General features: G+C 42.8%; 1 protein-coding gene across 1 annotated transcript in view; it reads right to left on the bottom strand.

Annotated features, from left to right (window-relative positions):
* The window catches only part of CTDP1 (CTD phosphatase subunit 1), a 189,103-nt gene that overhangs the window by 108,309 nt on the left and 55,506 nt on the right, over window positions 1-25,288 (bottom strand). Inside the window, exons 9-10 of the mRNA XM_045006141.1 lie at window positions 23,128-23,269; window positions 20,335-20,565 (exon numbers count right to left, since the gene is read on the bottom strand). Coding sequence (XP_044862076.1) covers window positions 20,335-20,565; window positions 23,128-23,269 — 373 coding nt within the window. The remainder of the gene's footprint in view (window positions 1-20,334; window positions 20,566-23,127; window positions 23,270-25,288) is intronic.

Here is a 25,288-nt window from a genome sequence, read left to right as displayed (position 1 = left end):
GCGCGCACACACACACACACACCATTACCGTTTTGATTCAACAATCTGAACTTCTAGCAGCCCAAATATTTCATTTTACTACCTCATAAAGGGAATATATGTTGAGTCAACAGACGTACAGCTGAAAATAAGTGCGGCTCTAGCACCAGTGGGAGCTTTCAATCCAATGTACTTCTGTATTTTGGGACATAACATTTTTATTCAATGTTTGGCCTAGCTGAGAGATACAGCTAGGTCCCAACCCCATCCTTTTCCAATAGTTTTCTCCTGCTGCCAGCTATGACTCCTACTGGTGCTAACATTTTAAGGTTGAAGAACATGGCGGGGGGGGAGGGGGAGGGGAGAGGATGGACAGAATTATATTCACTGGGTAATTACGTTAAATAAACTACATAAAACCCAAAGAAGAGGTTCTCAAATATATTTATTACATTGTGCAACTAAGAACACGGGTCAATTTTCAGAAGGCACAAATGGCAATTGGGCACCTACATACTATTTAAAGTAAGGCATGTAACTGACATTTGTGCCTTTGAATATGTTCCCCTTAGAGCTCATTTGTACATATACACAAATTAAGTTATCAGTGAACACTATAGTTATACACAAGAAGCCCCGATGCCTTCACCTTTAGAAGTCTGGTAGTGTCTTGAAGAGCTTTCATCTTCTCTATCCCCCAACAATCACATCAGGTTTTCCAAAGTAAGCCTTTGCAAGCACAATCACGTACCCCTGCACTGCAAAACAAATATTTAACCTTGCAAGATATTACCTCCTTTGTAAAATGTGGTCCGGAGGACAAGAGACTTGGATTCTAGTCTTGACTTGGACATTACCAACTCTGACCTCAGTTTCCTCATGTGTAAAAAAGGGATATTGCTATGTATCACCCAGGAGAGAGTCATAATGTTGCAAAGTGTAACATTTGTGAAATGGTTTGAGTTCTGATAGCAGCCATTGAGAAATTATTTTTGAAGCATAATGTGAATTTATAAAGCTCAGCAAATCTGTGGATATCTACTTTACATCCACGTCTGTGGACCATGCTGGTGGATACAAATTTTGTATCTGTGCAGGGGCTCTATAGATTTAACATCTCTAGAGTTTAGCATGGAGCGGGCAAACTTTTTGGCCTGAGGGCCACATCGGATTTCCGAAATTGTAAGGAGGGCCGGTTAGGGGAGGCTGTGCTCCCCAAACAGCCAGGCATCACCCGGCCCCCACCCCCTATCCGACCCCCCTCCCCCCCGCTTCTCGCCCCTGGGACTCCTGCCCCATCCAACCCTCCCTGTTCCCTGACAGGCCCCCTGCCCCATCCAACCCTCCCTGTTCCCTGTCCCCTGACCGCCCCCGGAACCCCCGCTGCATCCAACTCCTCCTCTCATTCCTGACTGCCCCCCCCGGACCCTTGCCTCATCCAACCACCCCTTCTCCCTGTCCCCTGACTGCCCCATGCAACCACCCCTTCTCCCTGTCCCAACTGCCCCATCCAACTCCCCCTTCCTGACTGCCCGTGACCCTTACCCCCATTAAACCCCCCTGTTCCCCACCCTCTGATCGCCCCAACCCCAATCCACACCCCCGCTCCCTGACCACCATTATCCCGAACTCCCTTGTCCTCTATCCAACCCCCCTGCTCCCTGCCCCCTTACTGCGCTGCCTGGAGCGCCGGTGGCTGGCGGCGCTACAGCCACTTTGCCCAGAGCCGCAGGACAGGCAGCTGCGCCACCCAGTGGGAGCCAGCCATGCCACCACACAGCACAGAGCACTGGGTCAAGCCAGGCTCTGCAGCTGCACCACCCAGCGCATTGCGCTGGCGGTGCAGTGAGCTGGGGCTGTGGGGGAGGGGCCCAGGGCTAGCCTCCTGGGCCAAGAGCTCAGGGGCCAGGCAGGAGGGTCCTGTGGGTCGGATATGGCCCACGGGCTATAGTTTGCCCACCTCTGGTTTAGCACAACTTATGATACACCTGAATAATACCAACTGTATATTCCTAGTACAGAGACGCAAGTCTCATGCTTGCTTTTATTCTCAGTCTGACTGTTCTTAAGATTTTGTTATCAAGTGGAATCTTGGTCCTTCCTTCCTTGTCTTCTTTCTCAGCAGCTTTTGCACTCTAGATGAAGTAGACAGCTTCCAAGACAGGAGATGCTGTTACCCCATATTGTCATAAAGTTTGAAAAAAATCTCTATTGCATATAGCCCCTTGAGAGTTTATCTATAAAACCAACAACTCTTACATTTCAAATCCTCAGTCAGCTGCAGGTGGTGCAGGTGGTGTTTGCATCCTTTGAGATCAAAGTATTTCTTTAATCTACAATCAGAGATTTTAAGAGGTTTGCAACAGCACTGATGGAGTCCAATTCTGTGACCTGGTCACCAGGACTTGCTAACTTTTCACTGATGTTAGTCTGCACTTTGGAAACCACCCAGACTTCTTTTTGCATGGTGTATTCATAGTCCAAAGTAGAGTTTACTGATTTTTACTACTGCCTTAGCTTAATCAGCATATATAAATTACACAAAAAAATTATAAAGGAATGTTTTTAAATACCTGAAATGTCAAAACATCCATTGATATGGTTTGAGCACCTGTGTAATTGCAAGAGGATTACTGTTTTAATGACAAATTCCAAAAGGAAAAAGCTTGAGGACATCTCTCGAGACAGGAAAATAGAGTTGCAGGCACGAACAGGAAACAGCAGGAGATTTTCACAGCTCTTAATTAAATTCACTATTTTTTGATTTAGTTTAATCTCACTAAGAAGGAACTGTGGAATCGGTTTCCTGTGAGTCAAATGTTTAGCTGTTCTACAAACCATTTTAAGCCATCATTGTGCTTCCGATCCTACAGCCTCTCTATGCCACACTGGACCTGTGGCACAAGCTACACTGGTCTCAGCTCGGCCCAAACTTGTGCCAGCTGCCTAAGATCCCAAGATTCATAACAGAAATTTGGAATCATAAGTATGCCCTGGGTATGACCCTTAATGGCATCCACAGCAACAAGAATTGCTCACCAAAGATGAACGCAACTTTGCAAGTCTGTCTTAAATTATTAGCTATTTCAAATTGTCACCAGCAGTTAGGGCACCAATATCAACACACAGTTCTAGGAAGCTGTATAAATTTATGAAATTAACCATATGCTCTCAACAGCCAGAGCAACAAGACAAAATAACTGTGCCTTGTTAAGCTTTGATGCACAAGAAATATATAATCCCGGACTGAACACTTATGCATATGCTCAACTTCAATGAGAATACTCGCATGAGCCTATTATGCACATGGACAAATGTCTGCAGGATCAAGGCCTACTTTTATTAACTTTAAGTGAAACATCTACACTACCTTCTGAGGAAATCCATCTAGATGTCAAGCTGTATTCTATATAGGTGCTCCCTTCCAAGAACACAACATTTGAAAGCCAGACAGACTCTCTAAAAAGGGAAAAGTAATTGAATAGTAAAAATCACCACCACCACCACATCTGAATACTCAGTAGAAAGACACCTTAGCTTTCCAAAGCTATAGGAATAATTCTGCCCTAATTTCAAACTGCAAGAAGTCACTGATTGCTTGTTGAGACGTGATTAATATGGCACTGCAGTCTCCTGCCAACAGGATGCTATTTATCAATGTAAAATATGGGAGATATGACAATATAGTAGAAATGCTATCCTTTTTCTCTTACATTCTCAAATTTTGTATTCATTCAAATAAGATGGGATTTTCAAAGGGGCCTAAAAGGAGTTTGGTTAGCTCATCAGGGACTATTCACTGTAGTATTTCTCCCTTTGCCAGATAATTTGTCACATACAATCTGAAAAATTCCATCTTGGTAAGAAACTGAACTGGAGAATATTATTTACAGTTAGAAAAATACAGTAGTCCACTTGTACCCTCAATACAACTGTTGGAAGGCAAATGTTCAAAATATGCATCTTTTTCAGTATACACGACTACTCATTTTTCATTAAATAAATACCCTAGCGAGCAGAAAGATTCTGATGGTATTCGTATTTTTAGTCAAACTCTTTCGGAAAGGGAATGACAAAACAAAACTACAGGTTAGTTTGGAAGTTTAAGCATATGACTTGATAGGAAGTTACACTTTAATTATATGTAGCAGATATCAAATGATCCTGCTTGCTTCTTAGTGCCAATAAAATAAATTTAGGGGTCTCTCCTTGGATGGTGAGGTAGATGGCCCTTCCATAGTGTCACTAATACAGTTTGCTTTCATCTACTTCCCAAACTGAAGCATTTACCAGAAGGCGTAGCCTGAAAGTCACTTTCATATAGTCCAAGAAGATGATACACAGAAATAATACAGCTGACTACCAAAATTTCTGTCTGCAAACAAGGGATGCAAAGAAGTGGTCTGAGTTCCCTACTGTTCATACAGAGTGCAGGGATAGAGGGATGTATGTTCTAACCCAGTTTCATGTATATTCACATTAATATCAGCACATCCTGAACTTACAGGAAAAAAAGACATTGAAAATATTGGAGAAATGTTGACAATCTTAATTGAGCACTATTACTAAGTAAAGAATAATAGGTTTTACACCACTGACGTCACACCAAACAATAGTACAAAACATGAGGGACGACTTAGAGGCTTGTAGTGAAGATAGTAGTTTTATTTTATTAAACACTTTTCAATCTTTACAGTTTCCACTGATTATGTTGAATAAAAGATTAAATGCTAATGCCAGCATCTCAGTTATGTTTATTGAATTCTGCTCACACAAATTTCAGGAATATATTTTCAGAACTGGGAGCACAAAATTCTGTACACATGAATGTGCATGTACCTACACACTGAAGTGATTACATGTATTAATGTCCAGGATGCGTGAACACACTTCTGAAAATAATAAATATCTTACACCCTTCTACACTGGTACAGATATCAGTGCAACAACTAAAATGATGTTAAGGAAAGGTTAAAAAACATTCAAACGCCATTCTTAAACTACATCGCTCATTAAGAACAGTGGCAAGAGATACAACGTTGGCAAAGCAGCATTAAAAACAATTCTAGTCAGTTGAACAGTAATGAACACTAATTCTGACAGCTGGACACTAACAACTGCATGTATTTTGTTAATTTAGACCTTGATCCTAAGAACATGTAGGCATGTGCACTTTATACAGTTGAGTGGTTCCATTAACATCAGTGGGAGTATTTACCTGTACTAAGTTAAGCATCTGCATACAAGGTGTTTGTGGGACTGCCATATGGTAGTAGTGCTTATTTATGACCTTCCAAGTGTGTCATTTTATTCATATGAATTAAAAGACACAGATGCTTAGTAAAGTTGGGTTTTGATTTGTCTTCTCCACTTAGTTCCATTGTAGACTATATTAAACACATTGGTGTAAATATGACATGAAAACTACCATGGATTTAGTATTTTAAATGACTACTGTCAAAACCTTAAAAGCAAAAAATGCACTTTGAGCACGTAAATTAAGACTAGAAATTCTACAGATGAACATGCATTTTTAAATGAATTCCACAATATTTACTTCAGCCATAAGTGCTCGCACTTCAGTAAGCTAAAATATTTGGTGGTCTGTTTACTGTCACTTAAAAACCACAGTGCTGCTTTTACCTTTCACATGTAAATTATACCCATTTTCTAACAAGTCTGCCTTTATCTTTTACTATATTATTAGTGTTCGCTGGGGTTTATCATCATCTTATTTTTACTTTAAGTCCAGCATGCCATCTGCAATGGTTTTCAGACAGCATTTAATTACTTCATCTCAAGAATTGTTATAATTCCACTCTTAACATTTACTAATTTTTTTTTAAAAAACCCTCTATATTAAGATGCCAATTGTCAAGATGCTTGCATATAAATAAATGACTTAAAAAAAATCTTAACTAATCCCTGCTAAAAACAGTGGCCACTTAACTGCTGTCACCAACCCTAACAATTAAAAAAAATTGTCCCTCTAAACTACCATTATAGTCAGGGAATTGTTGGTAACCGTCTTTTCTTCTTCGAGTGCTTGCTCATGTCAATTCCATTCTAGACGAGTCACAAGCAGTATCCATGGAGGTGGGCTCAGAGTTCACAGTCGTGCAGCTTGCAACACTGCTCTACCGAATCCAGCATCATCTCCGGCCTGCTGGGTAAAGTGCGTAATGAGATGAGAATTTGTAGACAGATGACCAGGTAGCAGCCCTGCAGATGTCCTGAATCAGCACTTGGGCCAGGAAGACCACCAATGAGGCCTGTGCCCTAGTTGAATAGGCGGTTAATCACTGGCGGAGACACTTTCACCAGACTGTAACAGAAACAGATGCAGGCAGTGATCCAAGATGACATCCGCTGGGTGGACACTGGACAACCTTTCATCCTGTCTGCCACCATGACAATCTGTGTCGACTTATGGAATGGCTTAATTCTTTCGATGTAGAAGGCCAGAGCCCTTCTGATGTCGAGAGAATGAAATTTGTGCTCTTCCTCCAATTTATGAGGTTTTGGAAAGAAGACAGGCAAATATATGCCTATGAAAATTATAACTATCTTGGGCAGGAAAGCTGGGTGTGGACGCAGCTGAACCTTGTCCTTGTAGAAAACTGTATAGGGCGGCTCCGAGGTAAGTGCCCTAAGCTCAGAGACCCAGTGGGCAGATGTGATCACCACCAGGAAAAAAAAGCTTTCCAAGAGAGGAGGAGAAGACAGCAGGAAGCCAGAGGCTCGAAAGGGGGAAGACCCATGAGTCACAACAGCATGAGATTCAAGTCCCAAGGAGGGTCAAGGTACCGGACATGAGGGTAAGAAACCAGACTGTCATGTCATGAGCAAAGACCAACCTGCTTGTACTGGAGTGTGGGAGTATGAAATAGTGGCCAAGTGGAATCTAATTGACGAAAGAGACAGGCCCTGAAGTTTGAAATGCAGCAGATAGTCCAGAATCAACTGCAGCAAAGCCTGTTTGAGACAGATACTCTGGTCCACAGCCCACCATGAGAACTGTTACCGTTTGGTCAGGTAGGTGGCCCTGGTGCAGGGCTTCCTGCTGCTCATCAGAACCTGCTGGATACAGACCAAGGACTGCTGTTCTTGTGCTTAGCTATGCAGTAGCCACGCTGTCAGGTGCAGCACTGCCAAGTTCAGATGCAGCAGGCTGGTGTGGTTCTGAGAGAGAAGATTCGGCCAGAGTGGCAGTCGCAGGGGGCAGCCACCGAGAGGTCCAGGAGCGTGCCGCCAAACCAGTGTTGACGAGGCCACGCTGGGGCGATCAGGATAACCCTCACCCTGTCCTGTTTGATCTTCACCAGGACCCTGTGGATCAATGGTACCGGTGGAAAGACCTACATCAAAGCTCCTGACCAGTGGAGCAAAAAGGCTTCCAACAGGGAGCCCTTGTCAATCCTAGAATTGAGCAGAATGTGTGACATTTCCTGTTCTGCGAGGAAATGAACAAGTCCACCCGGGGAGTCCTCCACCTTTGGATTTCTTGGCCATCTCCTCCAGCTCCAAGCCCAAATCCGAGGCCACCCTCTACAGCAGGGCTTGGTGCTCCCTAAAGGGTGGGCTGGCCCATGAGGGTCCCACAATTGCCTTGTCAGATGAGGAGGATGACTACTACTGGGGGAGGGACTGGGGCCGCTTCCCCTTCCTTTGCAGCGGGCAGCTGCTCCTCTTCCCCAGTGTCGGAGTCCGCTCCGTGCACTGATTCCAGTAATGTTGGTGCACAAGGTTGCCTCTCTGAAGCAGCAAGGGAAGACTGCTGCGAGAACAGCACCGGCATGCCCCATGCATTCCAATAAGGCCATTGGCCTTGCTACCATGCCAGCACTGTAGGGGCCGAGACGATTTCCGGGGCCCCCTGAGGTTGGTGATGCCTTGGCGAGGTGCTAAAGTCCTTCTCCCACCCTGAAGAGTCCCCTTCCAGTGACCAGGGAGGGGCTGTGGATGCCTGAGTGTTGTGGCTGACCCTTGGAGCAGGGGAGTGGTGCCAACAGGCGCCTGCCAGTGGACCGATACCGGGAATGCAGGAACCAGTGCCGTGAAGAGGATGGGTCTCATGACATCGGGGAGAGAGACTTGTGCCGTTGTGTCAGCAGACAGGAGGGCGAACAGTGCCGGGCATATACGGACTGATGTCCCATTGTGGATGATCTGCATCATGCCCGTGGTGCCAGCGAGCTAAGCTGTCTAACCGGGGACCTACGGTGTGGAATCAGGGACCTTGGCTGTGCAGACGGAGACCTCGCCCTCTGCTCAGGGGACTAGTGGTGTACTACTGCCCTCTGAGGTGGTCCCATGATCTGTTTGCCCCTAGATTGGGAGGGGGGAGGACGTTTGCAGCTTCCATCAGCATATGCAGCACCAGTGGGACTCTCTGATCTTTAGCCCCCTCTGCCGTGGGAGGCAGTATCGGGGGCCGGGATACCCTACTGCTCCTGGGAATCAGATCCTTGCACACTGAGCAAGGCTTAAAGCCCAGAGACCAGGGTATGCCTGGTCTCGGGGCAAAGTCCCAACAGAAACTCTAACTTATTAACTGCTATACTTAACACCTAATTACTAACTAACTACAGTGAATAACTATATACAAAAGAAGGCAGAGTAACACTAGGAAAACACTGCTGACCACTTGCAAAGCAAGGGGAAGACACTCTGACCAACCATCCCGGGTGGTAAGAAGGAACTGAGGGGGCGCGGGCCAGTGGTGCCTAATATACACGAGCGCGGCACTTCAGAGGGTGCCATGACCAGCCCTATGGATACTGCTAAGGCAAAAATCTGTGATGGCCGTGCATGTGAGTGCGCACACAACTAGAATGAAATTAACATGAGCAAGCACTCGAAAAACACCACTGCATCTGTTTAAATTCAAAATGTTTTAAAGATCAGTTCTCAAATGAAAACCATAAATATTTGTTAAAGAGGAGTTACTTAAGCCTTTTATAGAGACAGCAACATTCAAACTGAATCAACAATTCTATGTTGATTGCTTTACTAATTTGTGGTTGAATTAAGCAGACTTGCTTACAAGTGTTCTCATTTTAGGGATTGCACTAAATAGAGACACAGACACTCCTAGGAGACACAACTCTATAGTTATCTTTTAAAAAACACGTAGGTTGCAAAGTCAAGCACAGTGCCAATGCAACTTTATTTCTGCCCTAATATGCATTCTGATATGATTTAACTGAAGATTGTCACATACTTGCCCCCCCCCCCCAACACACACAGGTATTCTGCTTCATTCAAATACACAGCACTCAAAAAAATGCACCATTCTTGGTTTTGGTTTATCCCCATAGGTTTGGTTTATCCCCATAGTTCAATGTGTTGCTCCATGCTTTACTTCCACACAATTTAAACTCTGCTCTGAATACTGATTCTTTTCCTTATGGTCTTTTCTAGGGCTCTCATTACTAAATTTATCTCCACATCTCCCTTGCAGGACAAAGGTATTATTATTCCCATTTTACTGATAAAGAAACAAGCAAAGAATTCCTGGAGGCCACACAGTGATTCAATGCCAGAGCCAGGATTAGAAACTCTGTACTTTGTGACTTCTAACCCTGTACTCAATGCCGAGGGTGGGATGAGCTTCTCGATCCAAAGCGTGATGAGAGAGGAGTAGAATTGGTATAGAATTATGGAAAACAGAGATGGAAGAAACCAATTATGTTGTTTCACCATTTGGGGAGGAAGGGCACACAAGGACTACCTGGAAGGGGTGTCACACAGAAGAGGTATTCTGTAAAATGGTAGTAAAATATATGGTGAGGTTGCAGGATGGAGCAATAGGTTTCATTTTCTTGAATATTATACTCAACTTAGGGAAAAAAATAGGGAAAAACAGTTACTAACTTTTCCCTAACTGTTGTGCAACACATCTCTAAGAACCACAGTAATGGAAAGGCTAGTAATTGTTTCTTTGAATGATTTCACATGCTCACTGTAGGGGACTCAAGCAGTCCCAAATGGAGGTGGGTTAGGAGTCTTTTTGAACAAGGACTGGAGGACTACTCATGCAAATTTAGCACTCTCAACAATCTAGAGACAGATACCATAGCAAGAGCAAACATGTGACATGATCACCAGGTTGCTGCCTTGCAAATGTCTAATATGGGCACGTTAGCTAGAAATGCCACAGACGTTGCTTGGGATCTAGCAGAATGTCCCAATATTCTATCCGGCAGCATCATCATGTTAGTCAGCTTGTAACAGGTGAATACAATTGGATATGCATGACAAAATCCTTCTGAAGTGCTCTTCCTTCTGTCTGCAAAAGCAATGAACTGAGGTGAAGACCTGAAAGGTTTAGTCCATTCCAGATAAAATGCTAAAGCTCTTCTAATGTCTAGTGTGTGCAGTCTATTTTATTGCCATAAGGCTCTGGGAAGAAGGTCGATATAAAAATCGCTTAGTTGATATGAAAAGTGGAAACAAGTTCAGTATGAAAACTTGGATGGGGATGAAGGTAGACTGTGTGAAAAAATTGTACATGGAGGATCTGACACCAACGCCCTTAAATCCTTCACTCTCCTCGCTGATATAATGGCTACTAAAAATGCTACCTTCATTGAAAGGTTCAACAGAAAGAAAATTGCTAGAGGTTTGAAGGGAGGACCAATCAGCTTTGTTAAGATTAGATTCAGACTCCATAGTGGAATAGGGTTCTGTACACGCAGAAACTGTCTGTCCACGCTTTAAAATTCTTACAGTCATCCGATTAAAAAAAGGAAGTGGTTACCCACAAGAGCGTATAATGCTCTATAGCTGGTAGGCATATCCTGATCAAGCTAGTAATCAATCCTTAATGTTTCTGAGATAAAAGATAGTCCAGCACCTGCTAAATAAAAGCAAGGCTGAATAAATTTTTAGCCTTGACCAGATGGAAAACCTCTTCCATTTACGCAAGGTAAGTTGTCCTAATTGGTGGTTTTCTACTATTCAGCAGTACCTCCCACACCTCTCTAGAGCTCCAGGCTGTCAGGTGAAGGACCTGAAGATTTGGGTGAAAGAGGCAGCAGTGATTCCAAGAGCTGTGTGAAATTAGAGTGAGAGTGGGAGACTGATTGAGAGGTCCAAAGGCTGTGAAAATCAGAGCTGATGGAGCCATACAGGGGAGATCATTATAAGCCATGCCTTGTCCTGCTTGGCCTTGTACAGGACTTTGGCAGAAGAGGGATAGGAGGAAAAATTTACAGCAGACTTGGATGCTTTTCTACTAGACATTGGGTGGGTCTATCCACCAATCTAGGGAGGATAAGCTATGACTTGATATGTGCACTGACATGTCTACGTGGTGCCTTTTTGAAGAATACACCTCTGTCAACCAGTCCTGAAGGATCTGAGATGCAATCTGGCGGGCTGGATTATATAAGTGGACACTGCCACAGGTGCCCCAGAAGCCTTAAACAGTTTTTCACCATGTTGAGAGGATAAACCTCTAAATCCAGAATTAAAAAACCCCACAAAACACGAGGAGTCCTTGTGGCACCTTACAGACCAACAAATTTATTTGTGTATATTTAGTCTCTACGGTGCCACAAGGACTCCTCATGGTTTTTGCTGATACAGACTAACACAGCTACCACTCTGAAGCCTAAATCCAGAATGAGGCTTTGCATTGCCTGAAACCTTGCGTGTGGTAGTAAGATCCTGGACTCAACAACTCCTATGAATTCTGTTTTCTCTACTGGACTCAGGATTGGCTTGTCTGTGTTGATCAACAAGCCAAGTGCATCAAAGGCGGATCAGATTATGTTCATGCTGGATACCACCTTCAACCTGGATTGACCTCTTATCAGCCAGTTGTCCAGGTAAATGAATACATGGACCTCTGACCTCAGGAGGAAAGCTGCAACCTCTGCTACACACTTTGTAAAGACATTTGGGGCAGCCAAGAAACCAAAGGGGAACAGTATGAACTGATAACTGTGTCCGCTGACAGTGAATCTCAGAAATTTTCTGCGACTATGATGAATCACCATGTGAAAGCAGGCATCCTTCAAGTAGAGAGCAGCATACCCATCCCCCACCTTCGGGGGAGGAATAATGGAAGCAACTGTTACCACATGGAGTTTGCTTTGGGTTTTTTTTGGAACTTATTTAACTGCAGTAGACCTAAAATAGGCTTGAGACCCTTTTTGCCTTCGAGATCTAGAAATATCAGAAGTAAAACCCCTTTCCCCTGAACAAATGAGGAACCTCCTCTATAGCTGCTACAAGGAGGAGTGATTGTATTTCTTGTATCAACTGTCTGATGAGAGGGGATCTTGAAGAGGGATGGAGATTGCAGGGTAGAAATAAATCAGAGTGTACATCCCACTTCCAATGTGCTTAGAACCCATCAGACCGTTGTGATGTGGCTCCAACTATGACAGAAATGGAACAGATGGTTTGCAAAAATCAGAGAAGAAAAAGATGGCACTCTTATAACTGGCAGACTGCTCTCTACCTGCCCATTAAAATGAGTTCTCAGAAGATGCTGCCTGTCTTGATGAACTGGTGGCTGTTGAAGCAGAGGGTGGTGGTGGTGGTGGGTGTCTCTTGTACCCTCAGCTTCTTCTCCATGGCAGGCCTTGGGCCTGACGGACAAAGCCCTGAAAATGCTGGAACTGATGAGGATGGAACATCTTCTGTTTCACTGCTGGGGTGTAAATGTCCAAGGATTTTATGGCTGCTCTAGAGTTTGAGACTTCGTAAAGTCTTGTCCAGCTTTTCTGAGAAGAGTGAAAAAGATAAATCCTGGATTGACTGCTGCACCTTGGGAGGAAGTCCAGAAAGAGTGTAACCAGGGCAAGCATCTCATCCTGATAGCAGAGGCCAGGCTGTGAGCTGCAGAATCTCCTGCATCGAGACCTGCCTGCAGAGCTGTTCTTGCGACCAAATTTTCCCTCCTCTATTAAAAACTGGAAGTCCTGTTTCATCTCATCTGGGAGCTTGTCTTTCAACTCAAACTGTATCCCACAGGGTGAAATCGAACTACCACAGCAAAGCTTACTTTAAGGTTTGCAGTACAAAGCTGTAACCTGCCTGTGGAATAAAAGCTCCTCCCAAAAAAATCCACCTTCTTGTCCTCTTTGTTTTTGGGGGGTGGACACCTGGTGCTCCTGTCTCTCTCATTCACTGCTGCCACTAGAAGGGAGTCAAGAAAGAGATTATACACCAGTGCTCAAACTCCTGAGGGGGGACATGGTACCTCTTCTAGTGTGTGTGTGTGTGTGTGTGTGCGCGCACAGAAGGAGGCAGGGAATCTGGGGACTGAGAGACTCGGTAGGCTCTAAAATAGCTCTCCCTATAAATGAGATTATTCTGGCTGGAGACACATATGTCAAAGTGTCTACCAGCTTTTGAGACTTTTCCCAGGACTCTTTCAGGTGGATGTCTGATGTCTAATGTCATTGCCATCCTCCTCAATAATTCCTGATGGGTCTTAAAATTATCAAGAGATGGAGAAATAAGCACCACCACAACTGCCTCATTAGTAGATGAAGAAGAGGATGCCAATAGTACCAAGAGCTGGTTCAATTCCTGCTCCTCTTGCAGATGGTAACGAGAAGGATCCCAAATCTGTTCAGCGCTGGGTTTGGTATATGATGCTTATGGTGCTGATGCTTATGGTGCTGATGCTCCTGATGACCAGTAGATGGAGCTGGCTGCAGGGATGCCCCTTGCTGCAACTGAATCTGAAAGCAGGGCGGGGAGGTGGCATACTCTTGATGGTGGGACATGCTAAGCTGGGACACACAGGATCCCACTTCAGAGTCTGATGAAAAAGCCTTTTCCTGTGACCATGAAGACGCCATACCTGTCTGTACTGGTGAAGAAAGCTCAAGCTCTGAAGAAAAGGGAGCGGGGAGATCATCTGTGGCTTTCCCCTAGGTAATACCCTTTACATCGGTACCCTGATTGCTGAATCCAATGAATCTGCCCAGTAATGAGGTGAAGGTGCTGATGGCAGTACCTTGGGCACCAGTGCTGGGAAAGTATCTTTAACTGGCAGTAACAGCATCATCAAGAGGTTTAGCAACTCTCAAATGCCTCAGGAGTAGAAGACACTGGGAAGACACTCTGTGGTACCATGATTTGACAACATGGCAATGAAGGTGCTTTGGGAGCTGATCTCAACAGGCCCATACTGGGCTCTGGAGACAACAAACTCCCCTGCTTAGAGGTATGCTCTGGGAGTGATTTTTCCTTGAACGCACTCTGGAGTCTTTAGAAGAACTCTTTGCATCTTTTAACAATCCTGGAACTGAGTCCAATTTTGGATGCCTCTTCTTTGGTACTGGCTACGCTGATCTGCCTCTCGATACCGATAGCACTGGAGGTGTGCTACTGACCAGTGCTGAGATGCTCAATATCTGGACTGAGGTTAATGGCTCAAGATGGAGGCTGTAGCACTGATTCAAGCAGTAAATATTTAATCTGGCTGCAGTCTTTTTTTAGAATGGGGCTTAAAAGCCATTAGAAATGGCACACTTGTCACTCATGCGAGATTCCCCCCCTCCCCGCCCAAGCAAGGCAGCTGGGGTGAGGGTCACTATTTGACATTGGGTTTCAAGCCCCACCACTTTCGTGGTAAGGCTTGAAACCCAGAGATAGTTTGGCCCTTTATGCTTGTGAATGATGTGCAAGGCAGCAGAGAGCACTGTGGCCACCCCAATGGGTCCCATTAAGAGAAAAATCTCTGTCAACTATGCACTGGAGAGCTCAAATACCTACAGTGGAATGGACATGTGCAATCACTCAAAGAACATTGGGTTGCTATATCTAGGGTATCCCCTTCCACCTTGTTTTGTATGCCATTGGTCTCAAAAATTCCTGCTCTGTGGTATATAGGACAAACTCCCTGGTGAAATAGCAATGCCATTTAATACAACTGGCAGTTTTTAAATGACTTTCAGCACTAGCATTTTTGGAACTAGCATATACAGGCTCTGAATTTGACTCCTGACCCATTTAGTTCTTACACGTTTTTGGGCATTTCTAAACCAGAACCAGAAGATAGGTCCTTTCTAATTCTGAATTGTACCTGCAACCAAAGCCATAGGGACAGGTTCAGAATAATGCATCTGAAGTTTGAATCTGTTGAAATTATGTTCTGTTTTAGCCCATCTCTACCTACAGTGACTGTTTGTCCTGGAGGAGACATCTATGAAAATAACCGAATAAACTTTGAAAACTAGATGCCCAAAATTAGGATAATAAAACCCTATTAGGCACCTAGCTAATTCACCTCGCTGAATTTCAGAAGTGTTGAATACCAGCAGTCCCCGCTGATTATAGTGGAATATAAATACCTAAATTTAAGCCCCCACTTTAAACATTTTGGTTTGCTGCTTTTATGATTTTTTTTTAAAAAGCATAATTTGTCACCTCTAGCCATCCCACAACTGAGCAAGTGAGACAATGAAGCGTAACTGTTACCTCCCAGTTTCTGTGCTGCTAAACAGGAACACAGTATGGGCAAAATATTTAAACTTAGGTGGCAAGAAGGTGGCAAGCTATGATTATTTTTTCTGTGGCTAAGAATTGTGCACATCCTACTGTGTGTTAGTCTCTCTCCCCCATTTCCCTTTCTGAGCCACCTATTTGTCTCATGCCCTCATTATGTCTTGTCTTTCAGACTTAAGCTCTTTGGGACATATTTTCTATGTTTGGACAGCATCTAACACAATGAGGCCTCAACACTGTTGGCCTCTGGGTGCTACCAAAATATAAAGGTTAAATACTTTTTTTTGTTTTTTTTTAAATAAACTCATGAGAAAAGCCCCAATTTGCCAGGAAAGAGTTCCCCTGATTTCCAATTGGATAGTGCTTTTGTCAAGCCCCAGTAAACATAGCAACTTAAGCAGAAATGCCTCTAACCAATATTTTCCATAATTTTCCTAGCAGCCCCAGGGAACCTTTAAAAATTAGTCAGTGCTCTACCGGTTTTGTAAAAGTCCTACGTTTCTGAAACGGAAGGTTTGACAAATAGAAAATTGTATTTTAAATTAACTAATGATTAGAGTGGCTCCTGTTAACATCAAGACAGGAGTGAATCTGAGAAGTTTACAGGTTAGCTTTTTATATGACTATATCATAGGTAGCATTAATTCTTTGTACTGTTCTACATAATTGGCAAATCTGAAGACAGACAGGGTCAACTGAGGAATCTGTATAATCCATGAAAAAATACATAATGCGTAGTCACTTTTCCCTTAGGTTTTTGTCCAATATACTACAAATTGTTCTTGGTGACCAAATTAGGACCAAAATTTGACCTCTGTCCATGAAACTTGTAATCTTGAAAGCCATGACCTCCCCATTATTCTTTATTTTAAAATTCAGAATACCCATTTATTTAAAAATCTCATTTTTCTTCTTCCTGAAGTCATTAAATTCTTAGATTTTTCCTTTCTCCAACAGAATTTGTAAAATTTTGGACATAATATGCAGTATTTTTAGTTACAATCAAAGCAGCCCAATTGTACCACAATCACTGGCTGTCAGGGGTGCTAAAGAGTAACAATTATGATTAAGAAGAGGAAACAATTTTCCAAAGGCCTAGTCTGGGATTGGTTTCTCAGAAGCGCCCAGCTGAAGATACCAACTGACGTATACCTTTCGGAAGAGGAAGACAATCAAACGAGGTACCACTTTTGCATTACAAAGCAAAACGAAAATCGTTGTGTGGATGTCAATTTTTGGCTCAGTAATTTGTAAACATGGAGAGGGAGAAGGGAAGAATATGGAGATTAAGAGAGTGCACTTTTGAAGTTGCTGATTGATACACTGATGCATCAGATTTTTACATGCAAGCATTTTAGGAAAATCATACATACATTCAGTCCAACATAAAAGCTTCCCAGCTCCTTGAAACTTCGAGACGAATTCCTCTTCCCCCATGTCAGATAAGGAACAACAAAACCTTTTTAATTACTCTTTCAGAATACTTGCTGTCTTGACTGTTTCAAGTTTCTTTCTTGCCAGCTCATTTAAAAGTATTAGAATAAAATGCAGGCTAAAAAATGGTGATTTAAAAAGGAGCTGAAAAGAAAACTGCCTTTTCAAATATCAGAATGGAACTTAAGAAATTCATATTGGGAAGGGGCACGGAAAGTGGAATGAAGGAGACAAGAAGAAAGACAAACCATGGAAGTGGGAAGGGAGAACTGAAAGCGGGAAGGGAGAAGTGAAAACATGTAAGTCTTCTGACAAAGAAAAAAAGAGGTGGCAAGAGATTTCTGTAACACATGAAGACTAAGAATATAAAAGGATAGACACAATGAAAAGGAGAACATGCAGAAGAATTCACCTTGCATCTCAGCATTTGTAATACTTTGTACTTCTGTAGCACCTTTGAGGATCTCAACTGTTTTCAGAGATAATTAAGTTAGCCCCAATACTCTGCCAAGTAATTGTTAGCTACATTTTATAGATAGAGAAACTGAGGAACAGAGAGGGTGCCTAAGTTTAGTCAATTCAGTCAACAGGAGCTGCTGAGTGCTCAGAACTGTTGAAAATTAGGTGACTAATTTAAATACCTAAAATCCATACTCCGGTGCCAAACTAAGGGTACGTCTACACTACGGGATTATTCCGATTTTACATAAACCGGTTTAGTAAAACAGATTGTATAAAGTCGAGTGCACGCGGCCACACCAAGCACATTAATTCGGTGGTGTGCGTCCACGGTCCGAGGCTAGCATCGATTTCTGGAGCGTTGCACTGTGGGTAGCTATCCCATAGCTATCCCATAGTTCCCGCAGTCTCCTCCGCCCCTTGGAATTCTGGGTTGAGATCCCAGTACCTGATGGGGCAAAAATCATTGTCGTGGGTGGTTCTGGGTAAATGTCATCAGTCACTCCTTCCTCTGGGAAAGCAACAGCAGAATCATTTCGCGCCCTTTTTCCCTGGATTGCCCTGGCAGATGCCATAGCATGGCAACCATGGAGCCTGTTTTGCCTTTTGTCACTGTCACCGTATGTGTACTAGATGCCGCTGACAGAGGCGATTCAGCAGCGCTACACAGCAGCATTCATTTGCTTTTGCATGATAGCAGAGACGGTTATCAGCCGTTCTGTACCGTCTGCTGCCATTGTAAATTGGCAATGAGATGACGGTTACCAGTCCTTCTGTACTGTACTGTCTGCTGCTGTCATGGGTGCCCCTGGCTGAGGTCGGCTGGGGGCGCAAAAGACAAAAATGGAAATGACTCCCCGAGTCAATCCCTCCTTTATGGTATCTAAAAATAGAATCAGTCCTGCCTAGAATATGGGGCAAGTGTACCAGAGAACCAGTGTATCAGAGAACCAGAGAGTACAGCCGCTCCGTGTCAGATCCCGCAGAAATGATGAGCTGCATGCCATTCACAGGGGGTGCCCCTGCAACAACCCCACCTGTTGCTTCCCTCCTCCCCCAGCCTTCCTGGGCTACCATTGCAGTGTCCCCCCATTTGTGTGATGAAGTAATAAAGAATGCAGGAATAAGAAACAGTGACTTGTTAGTGAGATAAAATGAGGGGAAGGCAGCCTCCAGCTGCTATGATAGTCCAGGCAGTACGGAATCTTTTCTTTACACATGAAGGGCAGGGGCTGATGGAGCTCAGCTCCCTGTTGCTATGACGAAGACGGTTACCAGCCATTCTGTACTATCTACTGGGAATGACTGGGAAGCCAGCCAGGAGCACTCATGGGCTGATGATGAGGACGGATACCAGTCCTTCTGCACTGTACCATCTGCCACAAGGCTGATGATGACGATGGAGATCAGTCATATTGTACCATCAGCCACCAAGGAGGGGGGGGCGAGGATGCTGCAGTTCACTGCCGCAGCATCGCATCTACCAGCAGCATTCAGTAGACATAGGGTGACATTTAAAAGAGTCAAGAGACTATTTTTTTCCCTTTTCCATCTGGGGGTGGGGGAGTAAATTGACGAGCTATGCCCTGAACCACCACGGACAATGTGTTTGACCCTACAGGCATTGGGAATTCAGGCAAGAATGCAAATGTTTTTCGGAGACTGCAGGAACTGTGGGATAGCTGGAGTCCTCAGTCCCCCCTCCCTCCCTCCATGAGCGTCCATTTGATTCTTTGGCTTTCCGTTACGCTTGTCACGCAGCACTGTGCTGAGTCCCTGCTGTGGCCTCTGTCTGGAGATTTTTTAAAAATGCTTTGGAATTTCGTCTTCTGTAAAGGAGCTCTGATAGAACAGATTTGTCTGCCCATACAGCGATCACATCCGTACGGTCCATGCTGGAGCTCTTTTTGGATTTGGGACTGCATCGCCACCCCTGCTGATCGGAGCTTCACGCTGGGCAAACAGGAAATGATATTCAAAAGTTCGCGGGGCTTTTCCTGTCTACCTGGCCAGTGCATCCGAGTTCAGATTGCTGTCCAGAGCGGTCACAGTGGTGCACTGTGGGATACCACCCGGAGGCCAATACCGTCAATTTGCGGCCACACTAACCCTTATCCGATATGGTAATACCGATATTAGCGCTACTCCTCTCGTTGGGGAGGAGTACAGAAACCGGTTTAAAGAGCCCTTTATATCGATATAAAGGGCCTCTTAGTGTGGACGGGTGTGGCGTTAAATCGGTTTAACGCTCCTAAAATCGGTTTAAACGCGTAGTGTAGACCAGGCCTAAGAATCCCACTTCTGAAAATCTTGGCTTAAATGATCTGACCAAGATCACAAAGAGTCTGTGGCAGGGCTCCCAGATCTTAGTTGCTAGTTCTATTCCTTAAATCTCAAAGACAGACTTTCTCCCCTTTTATTTTAGTATCTTAATTCGAAGGTGAGTTAATGTTTTTAGTGCAGACTGACTAGTAGAAACTCACTGTAACACTGGTCAGTTAACCCTTTAAAAACAAAGATAACCTCAAAATAGGATTCCAGAGTAATCTCCCATCTGAAAGTACGTGTATGAGGTAAACAAGGAGGAAAAGTTCTCGAACAAAACTGTTAATGCAGACAGCTGTATATTTTATTTGATAGCCAAACAAATCCAAAGTAATCACTAAAACTTAGAACTGAAATTCACACGCAAAACACACTTATTTTGGGATATAAAGTAGCCTAATAAATTCTACAGCAAATAACATACAAAAAACAGTATATTCTCTTTGGGGTTTCTAAAAATACAGTTAAGGAATTAAACTCATTTGTAACACTACAGCTGTTTACCTATTTCTGTTCATTTCCTTTAGTAAGATATTGCAAGAGTTGAAATCATTTTTATTTTTAAAGAGGTAAGCTAACTAAGCCAACTGAAAAAAATTGTGATCTTAGAAAAATTTAATTTGCAAATAAACTGAAGTGATCCTTAGCTACGCTTTCATGTACCTGAAGGATGAGTGCTCCCCGTGGACCGGTAAAGTGAGGGGAGGAGCTGGAGACTGGATATACAGAGACTGGACAGAAGACTGAGAGCCCTTCCTGATTAGCTTTCCAGTGTTGGAATCATAAAGCCGAACTTCAGGACCCGGCTGAAACTTTGGATGGATGGGCGTCGGGTGAAACAGAGCAGTCTGGAACGCGCTGTGTGTATCAGGAAACGTGGCAGGACTGTTCTCTCTGTTGAATGTAATTTTAAAAAAGTTACATCAGAAATTTACATTAATTATTTCTAACTGGAAGTGGAAGCATTAGGATTTCCCTTTCAGAGAAAGGACACATCAGGCTCTCACAAAACAGAGCATTAGAGCAGTCACACATTATTACAGGGCAAAATGGATCTGCCTTTTTTCTAAAACTGAAAATAAATGTCTTAGGGAGTATGTTCTCCATACACATGAAAATTCCACAGAACTTAATAGGAATAACGTATGCAGAGGGAGAGAAGAGACTTAATGTCATATTTATTCACTAAAATGAAAATATTCTAAAACAGCTATCTTAAAACATTTCTTAAAATTTAGTTTCTGAAACATCTTAAAACACAATTTCCCCTATAGCATTAAAACGAATACATAGTATTTGTCTACCACAGTAATTTGTAGATACTAATACAAGCCAGATAAAATGTGCGTGTGCACACACGTTCATTTGTACAATGACTTGTAGGATACAATAAATATTTGCTATTCAATATTGCTCTTAAAGCAAAACAACAAAAATAGTACAGCAACTACTGCCTCAAAGAAATTTACAAAACACCAAATTAATTTACTATTGCACTAAGCCACATATATGGCTACTTTAGAAAAAAGCCATTAATAATGCCATCAAATATGTCAGCCACTTAGATTAATACCATGTGGAAACATTCACATACAATAGCAGGGATAGAAGAACTAGCTATGCATCATATAGCGATGTAAGGAGGAGGCAAACCTATCTTAAGAAGGGTATTCAGCAAAAGTAAGTTAATCTCATATTTATACATGCCAGAGTTTTTCCACAACACTGAGATTTAAGATCAATAGATACTTCATATCCATTTCTCTCCAATGTTCTTAGTAAATTCATTTTATATGCAAATAGGATCTCTTCAAGAGTTTATCTGCTTTTGTAATTTATTCAGCACCTGAAGTTATAAGCCCTCTAGGATAGCAATCATTGCCACAAACAACTCTGACAGCAGAGGATTTGACTTCAGAAAAAATGCACATGCTGTTACACATTAGTAATTCAAGTCTTAGTTCGTATTTTAAAAGTCTCCGTAGTAAGAATATGAAAAAAAAAAGTATATGATGCCAGAGCAACATTTTATTTAAAATGAATATGTTCAGTATATGGAAGAGAAGACCATCACTGCAGCTCATTGAAACTGCAGTGTGAATTTTAAGTAAGCAGGAAAGCCAACATTTTGGTCTTAGAGGAAGCGATGTTGGCAATTCACTGAATGACATTCTGCTAAGGATTACTTTCTGTCTGGAGGCACCATCCTATGATGAAAGGATAACTAAAGTATTGAATATTTGGGTGTGTAAGATCTCATGGCACATTTTAAAAGCTAGTGAAGTTACAATCTATTTACTTTGGACAAAATTTTCAAGGCTCCTAGATTCCTGTTTAGCTTTCTAATTAAAAACTACCTCATTTTTAGACATATTGGGCACCCACAAACCCTATTTATGGTACAAATGTTACTCCATTCACATGACTTCAGTTAAGTCTTCACCAAAGGATGGCAGAAAGCAATCCCTAGTCTAATGTCACTCATTAAATCACCAATATCACTTTTTGCAGCACTGTGAATTTTCCAAAGCAATCTCCTATAAAAAGGTCAGGCTCTTCTGATCAGTTTGCAAGATTGATAAGATCAACTGATGTGGTGCAAACAAGAACACAGCCAGGACTTACAAGGTCTAGGACAAGAAGCAAAAGCAGAATCTCCATTGGAAGCCCCTTGCCATCAGTTCTTTCAGTCACATCACCTCCTTCAAGAGGGCTCATCATCTATAGTGGTCTCTTCCCCCTTTGGTGTTTTTCTTTAACCTTTCTTCTGCTTCCCCTCTCCCATACCAAGTTTATCCTCTTCCTATTTGCTATTCATCCCACTCCATTGTTTTTGTCTCCTTCCCTTCTTACCATCCTTCCTTCATTTCACCCATTTTGTTCTCCCATCAGTGTTTTCCCCTCTGCTCTCATATTTATCCTCCCCTTTTCTCTTCCAGCCTCTCCCCCCTCAGTTTTTCTTCTTACATTCTGTTTTTGTCCTGGGTTTCTCTTTCCTTCTCTTGGTTACCAAGAGTAAAATGGTTAGCTGGTCAGGCTTCTCATACTCCGTGAATCTGTGTGCTCACAGGATGGGAGACTGAATGATTATGTTATGCTACACCTCCATTCCTGGTCCCTACGGGCCCTCCACAGCACTAGTATGCAGCACCACTGGTCAGACCTGTTGCTGCTGCTTAATTAAAGTCCCCGCTTGTGGTACTACTAGTTCTAGGGACTTCCCTGAACTCCAAAGCTTGGATCAACTGCCTCCCAGTGATAGTCCTGCATGCAAACAGGACAAGAAATCGGCTGAAATATGGTATGGAATTTTCATACAAACCCTACATCTCACATACAATTCTGGGTTCATGACACCGTATGAATCAACTCTCTATACAGAATGAGAATAAAACCAGACTAATAACATGATCAACCTATCTTTGGTCCATTTTTTTTTTTGCATACAAATTTTACCTTTGTGTTTTGATGTAGTCATCCTTTAAGGGAAAAAGCTGCTCCTCTACCTTGTCCCAACGCTCCAAGCAGCTCCACAGCCAGTCAGGGTTTACAACATGGAGGTGTTTACAGTCCAGAGCTTGCCGTACTTTTTCTGTGCCTATTATTAAGTCAAACACAACATTACAGTGTTCTGAATAGAAAAGAAGAGGCTTATGTTTTTAAATAGGATGTTCTGTGACCTATTTTGAAAGTTATCAGCTGGCTCAAAGACATTACAGGTCATGTTTTAAACAAACCTTAGTGCAGCCAAGGCTTAAGACATTTTACAAGAAGCTTATTGGGGGTGAAAGTTTGTGAAATTCCTTAGTACAGACAAAGCTAGTGTTCCACTAAAACTCATTCAAATGGGAAGTGGAACCAATCAATTCATAACACTTGAACATTTCTACACTGAGAAAACAGTCAAAAAGATAAAAGGAACAAAAAAGTTACACATTTCCAAAAACACAGCCTTGTATCAAAAGATATCACAGTCTAAAGCAGGAGTGGCCAAAGAGTGGCCTGTTCAGTACCCCTAAAAACCTAAGCATATTTCATATTACATTCATGTATGCAGTGTTCTGTTATATCAAACAGTTATACCACACCGTCAAGCACATGGTCACCCCCTTTGATTTGCCATGAGTGTGGCAGGAGCGAATGCCTACACTAAAGCAGAAATCATGGATTCTTTAGTGTCAAATGGGAGCACTGAATGTAAAATTACTCAGGGTAGGGAAGCAAGTTGTCAACATGCACCCTGGGACAGTGCAACATATCGGGGGGGGGGGTGTGTTGGGGAAGAGAGAGAGGGAACTCTAGAACCATTATGGCCAAAGGCCTTGATTTATAATCCAGTGTAGACTAAAACCCATATGAGAGACACTGGAAAGAGCAAAACACCAGCTACATTGCTACAGATCTCTCCAGAGAACTATCATGATCAGCAAGCCCCACAAGTAAAAAGTGAGAGGAACTCTCCAACCTACTAAAAGGAAAGGGGAAGAAAATGTATATTTTAAGGGAGCTGGAATTAAGCGAGCAAACAGGAAGAGATTAGGTCTAAGAAAAAGAGAGAAATAAGTTCCTGATGAAGAATAGGAAGCGGTTCTTTATCTTGATTAAAAACAAGAGGTTAGCAAAAAGTTTGAGGGTTAGGATGATGCACTCTCTTGTATTAGGTATAAGTCAGGAGACTAGTTGTACTATTTTGGACATATTACATTTTGGGTTCAGGCAGACTACCTTACCAAAATTACAAAAGATAAAAAGAATTAATAAATAAGGTTCCCCAAAGGAACCCAACATTTGTGGGATGCATAAAGTCCACAACTGCCTGCACGTATAATACCCAGGTCCCACATAAGTGATAAAGGGTATGTGCACCATCATCTCGTTTTCATTTGTAAGGCACCGAAGAGAAGAAATTCTCCCACACACTTCTAGAAGAGAGGAGTTTATGGAGAGCACTTGTCAGACCCCCACTGAATGGAAAAAAATTGAGTTCAGCCACATTCAGGGTCCTACATATTCCAGAATTCTGTAGAATCAAATATTCCTGTGCAATTGTGCTCCAGAACCTAATGTTTTTTTTTAATGAAAGTTTTATTTTTAGTGCACAGGGTTCTAAAGAAAGCAATAAAAACAAACTGATACCATATTGTCTTCTTTAATCTGTAGAAAGCCTGAAACAGTCCTGCAGAGATGTGAACAGCTCCCATTCATTTCTATAGGTTATTAACACTGAACTCTAAAAATGCTGCTGCAGGCCCAAAAACCCTACTGTCCCCCCACTTGGGCACCAAAACTTCCAGCTTTCTCCCTGACAACTTCTACAATGCAATTATGCATAGCACTTACAATAATCTGCATCATACAGATAACAAGGCAATGTACACTGAATAAACTGAGGCTGTTTTGGGGACTGTCCTCTCAAGATTTCAGTTAGTGATAAGAATTAAAGTATTTAATGCATACATAACTTTCCTAGAGTGAAACTTAGTGAGTCAATTTAAGGGGGAGGGGGGAAGAGAGAGCAGGAGAGAGAGTGAGAGAATTACTACATGAACCTTAATCCCCCTGTATGCACTTTTTACTTTTAGGCGCCCACTCTTACTGAGAAAGTCAATCCAAAAGA

This window comes from Mauremys mutica, chromosome 2 (genome assembly GCF_020497125.1).
Source record: "Mauremys mutica isolate MM-2020 ecotype Southern chromosome 2, ASM2049712v1, whole genome shotgun sequence".
Classification (NCBI taxonomy): Eukaryota; Metazoa; Chordata; order Testudines; family Geoemydidae; genus Mauremys; species Mauremys mutica.
Note: the sequence above shows the minus strand (reverse complement) of the source record. Positions and strands in the feature narration are given on the sequence as shown.